This window comes from Besnoitia besnoiti, chromosome IV, assembly GCF_002563875.1.
Source record: "Besnoitia besnoiti strain Bb-Ger1 chromosome IV, whole genome shotgun sequence".
NCBI lineage: Eukaryota > Apicomplexa > Conoidasida > Eucoccidiorida > Sarcocystidae > Besnoitia > Besnoitia besnoiti.
The window spans coordinates 1,855,880-1,867,825 of NC_042359.1; the positions used below are offsets into that span (position 1 = coordinate 1,855,880).

At 56.7% G+C, this 11,946-nt stretch overlaps 1 protein-coding gene across 1 annotated transcript; it reads right to left on the reverse strand.

Moving 5' to 3' along the window:
- Positions 1-4,028: 4,028 nt before the first annotated feature.
- BESB_054010 (uncharacterized protein) lies at positions 4,029-9,536 on the reverse strand (the record flags this gene model as incomplete). Its single annotated transcript, XM_029363836.1, has 1 exon — positions 4,029-9,536. One exon carries the CDS (start codon positions 9,534-9,536, stop codon positions 4,029-4,031), a length of 5,508 nt encoding a protein of 1,835 aa, XP_029219759.1.
- Positions 9,537-11,946: the final 2,410 nt, after the last annotated feature.

Below are 11,946 nucleotides of genomic sequence, written 5' to 3' on the forward strand. Positions count from 1 at the left end.
TCTCTGATCGAAATTGAAGAGGTAGATGTAAGCAGGGCCTGAAAGCCGGTGTAGGTAGAACTGTGAGCTGCCTACGTTTCATCGTGCTGTCGCGGCTCCTGGAGTTGTATCCTCGGCAGTTGTCTGACAAAATACGCAAGTTACGCTCATCCTTCTCTTTTGGATTCCTGTACGGGCGGAATACGCTTCCCTTAAAACCCCATAGTACCTGCTGTGGAAGCCGACACCATTCAATCTTGGTGATCTCACGCCGAATTTCTTAACTGGCCATGTTGAGATGAATATAGAAAACGTCCAGAGCAGATCACTGTTGCAGATAGTTCATTCACTCGTATCGATAATTCTCCAGTTTCAACTGTTGAGTAAAGGCCGCCCTATGCCATCATATGCCGAGGCCATGGCTAGCAATCCCCCAGTGGGCTCCGCAGGAGAGGGCATCAGCTGAGGCCCCTTCCGAGCTCAGGCTTCTGAGCATCAACGTGGAGGAGTAATCGGCGAAACCAAAAGCCTAGCACAAAGCCATCGCGTGATGGACTTGGCGCCCCAAGCAAAAATTGGTGTAACGCTCGAACTTTCGATGTTCGGAAGCTTCTGAAACGAGGAAGCGAGTGCACTAGAATGCATGTGAGCGAGGACCTGGCAAGAGGGGGTGATAGGGCATACGAGGCAAAGAGAAGCATGCGGATCCGTCAATCAGCACTGTGGCCCCTCGTAAGGAAACATGAGAAAGGAAGCCCGTTTGCTCCGCGTGAAACAAGGGCGACAACTGCGGGCAGCGCATAAGGGGTCCGCGCAAAGGGTCGTGACTGCCTCCTTTTTTTTTGAGTCCGCAGTCCTCTAACGCTCAGGCGACCTCTTATACCCGCGTGTTTTCTGCACGCAAGGTCAGGGAAGCGCAGGGACCCTCACTGGCTCTGTGGTAGCGCCAAGTTACGTCCAACACTGTCTTCCAGAGGCTACAGGAGACTCGATTTTTCTAGGATGTTATCATTTGCTATTCCTTTCATCTCTCGTGACTAGCATCCTCTGTAGACTATACGCCGGGGGCCACAGGCTGCTGCCGTAGGGGACTATCGTTATGCGACCTAGGCTGCGTTGTCGAACATTTTTGGCCACCGGGTATCGCTGAAGCTACGGCGTTTGTTGCGGGCAGCGCGAAACTCGTTTCACGGTGCCTCGACAGATTCGCTACGCCGTCGCGCTACCGTGCGCCGTTGCATACTCGCTCGTCCAGTAACACTCTCTTACTCAACGGGAATGGAAATACACGAATGGCTTCGTTCACCGCGAATGCGTTCTTTTTGGTATAAGTCAATTCCTGCATGGCACAGAATCACGTACCATAGAGAGAGGTTTCTAGGATTCGCTCCATTACTCAAGGAGGCCCAGTGCCACCATCATAGTACTGCCTGAAAGACCGGAGTCTTATAGCACCTTTTGGAATGTGCACCTGTGCGGTATGCATGGGCGCGACAATCCTCAAACACACGAGACCTTAAACTTTGTAACAGCTTCCCTTATTTCTTAGTGACCCTACACTCAGAGCGTTTTATTCGTACACGCCATGCCACCCCACTGCAGTGCACGTCCTGCTCTACCGTTTCCCAACAACGGGTATGAACGTGTGAAGGCGCCCCGATATGCCTTTCCGTGAACCAGCGCAGTATGTCAGAAGAGGGCGCTAGCCTCGGATACAGCTAGCAATACGCAGAATAGCTCGTCTCTAACTAGTTAAGGAACGCGATGATAAGACGGTTGTTAGGTTGCTACACACAGCTCGGCCGTCACCAACCAGTGGTAGCCTGCGTACGCTGGAAAGAAAGTGCCTAAGAACAGTGTGCGCCAGATCGCGTATCTGGTATTTTCAGGCTTCACCTGCCACACGTCACGCTACGGGTCCCCCCTCGCAGGTGCTGGTATTGCCACTGCAAGATTGGCCAATTCACGGCCATGGGTACCTCACATAGTCATGATGACTTACCAAATTGTCGAAAAGAACGACGTGAGGGTACCAGCTGGTGTAACAACCTCAGTGGAGCACTCGCATTGCAGAGTTCCGCACGGGTCCACAGGAAGAACCCGTCATTCCGTAAGCTTAGAGATAATATTTTAACCGAGCACGCTGCTGGTAGCCAATATCCAACGTGATTCACACCTGTTTTTGAAGCTCAAAATGCAGTTACTTTAGCCCCTTCCGGTTCGATGCAGCCAAACCCCCGCGCTTCGTTTCCGGGGACGCCGCGAATCCTTTGACCACCTGTGTAGGAGCGTCGTAACAGGTGACACTGGTGAGGCCCTTGCACATGAGAACTGGCTCTACTACGCGTTGAGATACGCGCATATTGCACGCCTCAGTCCCCTGCATCACTTGCTTCCAGAACGGAGACAGCGCATGCATCCCAACATTCTTGAGACGACACGATATTTGGTTTCTACGCTTCACGGGTGAGTTGTCTCTAGGACATTTCTGCATTGGCAGTACCCCAGCAAAGTAGCTCAGATATCGCCGTGCACCAAACATGAAAACAAACGATACCGGACTACATGAACGGCAGAACGCCGTTCAGTATCACGGAGGGAAACGCGACATACAGTGCCGCCCACAAAAAACACCTCTTCCGGCAGGCGACTGTGCAAGCGCTCCAACACCGTCCCAGAAAAAGGCGCACAAGCAGAGAAAAACCGCACGCCGGAACCACCGCCAAAGAAACGAAAACGTGTCGTGCCGGCCACGGGCGTACGGACCAGTATTCCCTAGTATGGCCTAGCTACGGCTGCTTGACACTTCGCAAGACTCGAAATGAACCGGAATCCCGTGCCAACTCCTTAGGAAGTCTGTCGCCTCCTACTTCCGCACGCACGGTCACACGGCCAAATCGCAGTAATACCGCGGACTCTACTCCGGTTCGATCTACACGAACGTACGAATACACCCACCCACGTGAGCCAGCCTAGCGCCGTTTCACGTGGTTACTGGAAAGTATTTGATCACCGTCACATCACCACTGACCACCGAAACCATCCTCTAGCGACCTCCAGTCCCCTTCCAGTCTAGCACTACCATTGGTTCTGAGTTCGCTGTGCGTAACACGCTGCTGGCGGCGATTAGTCCACACCCCAAACTCAAACAGGAACACGCCTCACGATTAATATCTTAGCACGATGCCTATTCACAACTTGAACAGTGCTCTGCCGCCAGTCTCCTCGTGCCAGTTTCAAGAAAAAGTATCCTCTGCGAATCTTTCATCATTTTGATGAACACGTCTCTATCTCGCACCGCAACATCACATCCCCGCACTACGCACTTACGTGCACACAAACCGGTGCCAAGCAAAATAATGAACTGAGGTCCCTAGAGTATTTCCCACGATTTGTCAGCAGCCCCCCCCCTTCAAACAAAGTTTCCACACCAGTCGCTTCACACCTGGGTATCCATGATACAGGGAAAATTCACGGATTGGGCAATTCAGTTACTGCACATCGCAGCTACTGTACATGAACGTTTACACTACCCCGAGCTCGAGCACGGCAGTTGGCGCTGCCACCAGTTTGAAGCAGGATTCCCTGTAAACCAAAGTAGTGAGAAAATTATCCGCGTGCTACATCACGGCGTCTCGACCGCTAAGACTTTCTCAGATGGCTAGTCCATCCAGGAATCCTCGCAACCGAGACATCCTTAATCGCTAATCGCGACCGCTGCTGCTCTCTTTAAATTCCGCAACTACCAAGCACTAGCCTGCATTGACATGAGGAGGCGGCATACTTGAAACGCAGCTGCCACTTGTGGTCCTGTCTGATTGATAGGCAGAACTTCGGACGTCCCGTTGAGCTCAATACATTAGGTTCTACAGTAATACACACAGTGCCGCAACCCGCCACTTCTCGTGACCGTCCGCGCCGACGCCTCCCGCGACAAGTGACAAGCATGCAGCTGCACGCGTCTGCCTGATCTTTGCAACTGTTCACGCAGGGCAGCGATCCGATTCACATCTAGCATTGCGTTCACGATCGTGTGTGGCCGGTACTGCCTACTTTCCTGTAGACATCGCGGCGGTCATCTTCTCCCCTTTCCTGGCCTCCATCTCGAGCTTGCATTGTACCGCCATATTTCTCGCCTCCTCAAAGCCGTACTGTCTGAGACTAAACCCCTTCGTTCTTCGTCGTTCCCCCTGAGTAAACACTACGCGCCAAAGCCGCCGACCGCTATCAAACCAAATGCCCGAAATCTTCTGTCCTGCCTGATCGTAAAGAACACGGCCGTCTCCTCCAGCGCGCCAAAATCGCCCGTTACTTCCACGCCCCGGAGGACTGGATGACTCTTGCTCGCTGGAGTGTGCCTCCTTCTGTTCCGCTCCCTCAGGCCTTGCAATGTCGGAAAAGTCGCCCTTGCTTCGCCCCACTGCCTGCCCTCTTCCTTCTCTTTCTCTCCGCGATTCCGTAGCGTCCTCTTGAACTACTGCTTGCGTGTTCCCAACTTCGTGATACATTGCTCGCGACCCACTCGACGCGTCGCCTTCTCCAGCACTACACTCGTCGCCCACGGCTGACCTCTCTCCTCGCCTTCGCTTGCAGGTCTTCGCACCCTGTGGCACCGTTGTCCCCTTGCTCAGCATGCTTGGCATTTCTGGAGAGGTGATTCTGCGCCGAGCCGCGATCTCTCGTGATGCACGATCAGGCCCTGCACATCGCGACTCTTCACTGCAAACGACCCCATCGCCGGAGTGACGCCCACCATGGTGCCGCCCGCTCATGTCAGTTGAGTTCGCCCACTGCTTAACGGAAGCTCTCGGAGAGTCATTCCCGCTTGCGGGTGCTAACTTGGCTTCACCTCGCTTGTATTCCGCGCAGCTGCTACTGAAACCCCCCTCAGGTGATCGACGTTGACACGGGTTTCTGACATCGTGCGAGTCGTGGCGGCACATTCTTCCGTGCTCATCTGACTTATCGTTGCCTTCGTTGTCTCGAGACTGCGGCAATTCTAGTGCCTTATCAGCGCACTTCACCATTTCAGTACTGTCCGACGGGCCGTGGACACCCGCGTTTGCAGTTCGGCCATCTACAGCATCTCTGTCACCACCGCTTTGTGACGTCCTATCTTCTGTCTTCACGCACATACTGTCTTCTCGAAGGGAGCCCCAGGCTCGCTGGGTGCACGCGTCCACCAATGGCTGCTTCTTGCCAAATCGCTTCCTTGTTCGTAGTCCTGCTGCGTCTTGTTCCCCCGCGTCTTCTACTTTCGGACATGACTGCTGTCTGCTTGGCATACCGCCTGTCATACACCTCTGGATACGACTCACACCCGAAACACACGGGGGCGAACACGCCTCCCGCACTGGTTGGCTGTTACTGAGGTCAGTGCGCGTCGAAGTGCGATGTTCCTGCATGCTCACATCAGGCGCACCGCATCGCTGCGGAAGGGTTCGTTGTGCACTGCCCGTAGCAGACACGGACGAAACTCCGTGTCGAGAGAGGTCTCTTGCAGCCATCCCCGGAGCACTTGGAGCGACGGTGCGGGGCTCTTCTGCGCACCACACATTTCCTGCAACGTCAGTCTGGCCGCCATTACACCGGTAGAGACGCCGACGCTTTGCCGAAGGATCACTCATCGGATCTGGGAACTCCTGCACTCGTTGCACCAGCTGCTTGCCGGCGGCGGATCCATCGTCCGCGTCTGCAGGGCGCTCCTCGAGATCGCATCCGCCCACAGGTCGGTTGCAAATATCATCAAAAGCCGAATGGCAACTTGAGTGGTTCTCCAGGCCAGGTACACACTCCCGTGTTGGCGGAGAGAGCGGGAAGGCGACTTTACCAGTGAAAGAAGACAGCGCAAGGTGACCATACCCAGGCGAGACGACCGCACAAGACATATCACGCGGCTTCGCTGGCGCGAGGTCCATCACATGACCTGCTGGGTTACAGTCCACCTGAAGCCTTGATGTAGCCGACACCGGCTCGTGCCTCTGAAATCCCTGGTGAGGTAACGCCGCAGCGATTCCGCTGACGGATCTGGTCGCTGTCTTGTCTCTGTCCTGCGACCGCCCTGAAGCCGTTGAATATCCACGGGGCCGGAGAAGCCGAGCACAGTCAATGTCGTTACCCGACAGCGATCCACTACATCGAAACCCACTGAGTCCTACAGCCCTTGTAGTTTCTCGATTTACCACGACGGGCGTCAATCTGCCACCATTCTGCAGCACCCCAGTGGCACTCCAGCGACTGCTGAGCACCGCTCCGCTCCCCGAACGCTGACATTCGGCGTACGGCTCGGCAGCTGTGTGGTACGCGTTTCTCGCCATGGCAGGCTGGGCATCTACGTCTGTCTGTCCATCCCTCCACTCGGCCGCCCGGGTATCTTTACTTTGAAGTTGGTTCCCCCGGAATTGACCACGCTGTCCGCACCGCACGAGGAGCTTGCCCGGGGCCCTTGCAGTGATGCGGGCGGTGCACGCTCCCCCACCAGCACTCCCAGCAAGGCCTTCAACACCGACTTCTGGAGCGGCCGGCAGAGGGCCGATAGGCCGTAGGGTACTGTCCAGCGCAGAATTTGGTAGCGAAGCAGCACCTCCGGCCGCCGCTACGTGAGACAGCGCCTGCTCGGATCCCCGGTAGAGAGCGGTTGGAATAGGGGAGCACCCGGCTGCTTGCGAATGCGTGACCACCGTTTCATAAGTCAATTGCTGAGGCGCCTGCTTTCGCCCATCGACGGAGTCGACAATTCTGCTGCAGCAGGCTCGTGTCACACTATTCATCTGCACTCCGTGGGCCCCAGCAACCGATGGCGGCGCGCAAGTACGCCACACAATCTGCCCCAGGTCGTGCGCTGCAGCGTGCGGTCGGGGCACATGCTGGTAGGAGGGTTGCCGGCTGCACCGAACGTGATGCTGTGACGGCTGATCTTGGACCGCCTGCACAGCCCCTTCACCATGTGCCTCCAAAACTACCGACCCGCAAAGAAAATGTGAGGCCAAACGGTTGATCGCCCTTGTGTCCCCGAGTGGAGGCTTAACAGCGGACCTGTCCACAAGCCCGCTGCCGTCCGGCTTCCTCTCTATTTGGCATCCGAATGCGGAGTGTGGGAACCAGCCCGACAGTGCAACCGGCATCATAGTGGTATCTCCGACATGAAGGGATCCGCATGGAACAGACACTCCACAGCCTTGGCGGACGGATCTCATATCCAGGAGCGATGATGTGCCTACGTCCAGCTCACGCATGGCGCCTCCAGCACTTGGAATGGCTGCGTTTGCCGGTGCCACGAGAGCAAGCTCACGCGAACTGAGCTCCTCAATAGCGAGTCCAGCGGTGGACGGCCTTCGGACGAAAGAGTCCGGCAGTCCCTGCATGACTGAGCTCCTCTCAGTTCGCTCCGATGTGGATGCGCATGACATTGAAACTGTTGCTTGCATGCGGTACACGCAGAGGCCGCAGTAGATACTTTCGGCGCACAATCGACAGGGCCCTTGCCCCGATACGACTGCCCCCGACCTCCCTTCGGATCCCTCCCTCTCACGCCGCCCTGCTGCGTCTTGCTCTGGCGACCTTGAAAGTGCCCCTGTCAGCCTCCCCCTAACAGCCGTATCGGCTTCATGAAAGTCCCCCGTACCACTGCACTGTGAGCACAGGAGTAAATCGCCGCAGCAGGCACAACGGAACGCCGAGTCCCTTCGCCCTTCGCAGGCGCTGCCCACAGTGTCCTTTGGCACAGCTTGCTTCGGATGAACGCTGGCAACTGAATCCACACGATGGGCTCCTTCACCAGCAGGAGTAAATGCACTGACGATGCCGTAGTCCACTCCTGGTGCTTCCACGTCAGTCCGCTCCCTTAGGTCGTGTGTTCTGCCAGCTTCTTTCGTGGCGGTCGTTGCCATGTGACGGTGGGGACTGTCCCAGTCAACCTGGGCCGGGGGGGTTTCCACCTCTTGGGACGTCAGAGGAAGTAGCGGCTCTCCCCTCTCCATCCCACTGCCCCTCTCTAGATGCAGCGCGCCACCGCTGACCGCGAGAGTCGACTTACGTGCATCATCCCGCTCCTCCCTGGGATAGCATCGCCGCGCCGCCCCTGCCTCATTGCCTGTCTCCCCTGCTCCCTCACATGTCTGCCCTGTCACAGTTCCTGACACCTGCACTGCAGCGTTGTTGCTGCACGGTCCTGCAGAACCGTTATCGAGCAAGGGGCTGCCCCTTGGGATGCGGAGCAACTGCGGTGTGTGTACCGCGTCACAGAAGCTCTCTAGGCGCTCGAACGACATCCGGTCGTCTTCTGTATCTTGGGGACATGCTCCTATATGGCCGAGCGTATCCGTTAGTCCAGGCGACAAGGAGCGCAACAACTCGGAAGTCGAATCTAGGCTCGTCACGGCGAGAGAATCTACGTCGGCCGTGAAAGGGTTTCCACTGCCTTGGCACACATCGCTCGACGCTCCTCGCCGATCTGCAAAGAGCAACAACCTAGCTTCGTTACCTCCCACTACCGGGAGGCCGACCCCTGGCGCGCCAGCCTCCTGGCTCTCCTCCTCGCTGTGCGAACGAGCGGCTTCGCTTTCCTGACTGGGATTGTCCTTGCATCTCGCCGATTCCTCTTGAGCCGCACACTGCAGGTCCCCTCCGCGTTCGAGGCTGCTCTTCCGGCTAACCGAACGACTGCTCCGAATGGTCTGGCTCGTGGAGACGGTATTTTCGCCCGACGCGTCGGTTACATTCTGAATGGCTGACTGTTCGCGGGAATGCGCCACAGCACCTGCCTTGCCGTCCGTAGCACTGTCGCCCGACGGACTGATAGCTCCCGATGAATGACCGTCCCACGAACTCGAAAGAAACTCGGCTCCAGCATCGCTCGCGGTTGTCGTCCGGCTGCTGTGGAAAAGAGCAATACGTAGAATCCTACCGGGACACGTGCTCAGCGAAAGGTCGCGAGACTGCTCCAGAAGACCATCCGCGTTGTCTGCCTTATGAGAAACTTTTTGAAAGCATGAAGCAGATTCTCCGCTCTTCTGCGGTGACTGCATAATAAAGGACCTCCTCGGTGGTAGACCAGGAAGCTGAGCATCACGTTCGCCGCATATGCGCTGTATTCTTTCTACCGAAAATACCGACAGTCCGTTTGCTGTCAGTGCTACATCTTGGCATCCCGCCTGCTTCGTTGCGTCTCCTGCTGGCGCAGCGCTGCAGCCGGGTGGCGCGGCAGACGCAAGCGGAGGAAAACCATGTTCGGATAGAGAGAACGTGGCCAGCTGGGTGGTTGGAGACACCTGGTGGGAGAACAAATCCCTACTTCTCCCACAAAAATCTGATGCCGCAGACACGGGAGACGACACAGCGGATATGGAGGACGCACAGCTCGACGCTCCAGGCGATGTCAATGGGGTCGGAACGAGCGACGGGGACTGCCCCTGCGTCGGGCACGCGTTAGTCTTCTTGTGCTCTAGCGATTCGTTGAGCGCCAGGTGTTCGGAGTCCTCGAGGCACACACTGGCGGAGAACGACGCCGGAGGAGTCGCATCAGGGGATACCAGGGCGGCCGGAGCTTTTCGCCCCATGGTGACGAACGCGAACTATGCGACGTATTTACAGCTCTGAAGGACCCAGAACGCGCTTCGAGCACCCGCAAATCAGATCAGGACCTTGAGCGGCGTGCCAAACAGAATTCGGGGCCGGCGAGAAAAGCCGGTACCAGACATGCACACAGGATGCGCGACGAGACGAATGAGGTCGAAGGCGCTCATGTACTGGTAGGGCAGCATTAGGGGGATTTCGCATTATCGAGTGCTGGCAACCGGCACTCTTGCGAAACTAGAAAACTGTGTTCACCCTTACAGAAACACTGCGGACACATGCGTCCACCAACAAGCTTCGTTTGTCGCTCGCTCCAGAGAAACGCAGCATCGTGATGTCCATGAACTGCTCGAATACGCAAGCGCCTCGTCGTCGTGCCATCACTTGGTAACGAGGGAATTCAAGGCGACAGACAATGGTCAACTGGCAGAGGGCCGCTCGCCTGGACGGGTGAGAAATATTTACGAACCGGACGCTGTCACGAAAGGGCTTTTCGCGGCTGTGCTACTCGCTCCGTCACCTTCGGAACGAGAGGCCGGGTGTCTAAAGAGACTGTCACTCAGCTGCGAAAAGAAATATGCACAGGTACACAGAGACGAGATGCCCAAGTCGTCTCCACGAGCTGTGAGCCGGTCTGCAGGCGTGTAACGAGCGCCGAAGCCGCGACGTCACGCGCGATACGGGGACGTACCACTGCGCGTCACTAGGCCAGCGGTTCTCCGGCTACGCTCCCTCCTCCGCGAAACTGCACTGACTTGAAAATGAGGCTGTTCAGAGAGTGAAAAACCACGGTCACACGGGGTGTGAGGGTATGGCACCGCTGGGCGTGGCCGCCGCAAAACGTGGCCACTTTGCAGTGCCAGAAAAGGAGGAGTTACGGTAACGCACACCACTATACCTTAACAACCCACAGAAAGGCCGGAGTAAATCCACGTCCCCGGGTCCATAGCTGAAAAGACAAAAAAAGTGGAATGCCCCCGTTGGCAGCGTTTGGCAATTAGCGCACTACGTGTTCTTAGTCACGTCCAGTAGGCCGCTCCGTGTGCGGACGCCGACCAGCAGACAGGGTGTGGCGACGCCACAGCACAGTGTGCTACCGCCTCGCCCTCGGCAATCGTTGACAAAGACTCTGAGCAGTAGCGTCCCCCGAAACACAGCCACACGCGGCCGCTAGGGTTTCTTCTGTCTTCTTCACTGTCGCAAACCAATTTTCCAAAGGGAGAACAGGGAGAACGCAGTGACGACGAACCCCGACGCTGCCGCTGGCATCGGAGGTGATTGGGGACTACAGTACTAGTGAGCAAGGCGCGCGACAGTCACCTCAGAACGTTTTCGGGGACCGCGCAACTGTGATAATTACGAAAAAACAATGTGCACCCAACGTATCATTTCCATCGAATGATACGTCATGGAAGATAGTCGAAAACTGCCGCAGCCCGCGGCAGTGACTGCGCTTTATGGCGAACAACCAGTCCACAGTTGGTGGCAAAGGAAGCCAAGGCTTCTGCCCCCAGCTTCGATGCGGCAACAGCGCAGCCTCAGTTGATTTGGCACATTCGGCAGCGTCTCGAGCGCCCGTCCCGGGCGAGTCCCAACTCAGGTCGACCTTCACGGTGACCGGGCTGGGTGCTGTCTCCATCGTTCGCCCCGACTTTCCCCCCCCCCCCTCCCCGCCCACTCCCCCCTGGCCGTTTTGATCAACACTCTGAGGGTTGCCACCTCTACGACGGCTAGACCACCGCTATCACTACTGCCGAGCCGACACGGAAAAGCGATCAGCACCATATCGGATGCTGCCTCCCTCAGGAGCCACAAGAAATACCCCGCAATTATTTCACCGCTTTTACGTAGGATAGCTGAAAAAAGTTGCGTTTGACGGGAGACAGCAATACAAGCATTACTGTGCGGTAGATAATGCAGTTGTACGCCAGCTCGTGGCACTGCAGCGCATCCTTGGGAATCCGTCCACATTCGGGGGACGGTTGCAATGTGTCTCCAGACCGCTGCCTATCGCCGCCGCATCCCAACCGCGTGAGACTCTCGAGCAGGCAAGACTCGTTCGATCATCATACGTGCTCGCCGTGGTCGATTCGTTGAGTCCGATGAAGGATGGCCGGACGCTAACTCCAGCTAGCCTTGACACGGCGCATAGCAACACTAGACGGGATCACTGTCAGTCGCACAGCGAGCTTTTTCAGTCTTCAGTGTGTTGCGGCAGACAGTCTCCAGCTGGCATACGGCAGTTTGTCGTGGCAAGTCATGGAAAGAGACATTCGACGCTGTACCCTAAACTTGGAGGTCATCCATGAGGGACAGAAATAGAACCTTTGGGACACGCAGAGCGGAAAGGTGGGCCACCCCTTACAACGTGGCGAAAAGTTTTTCGAGAAGCCT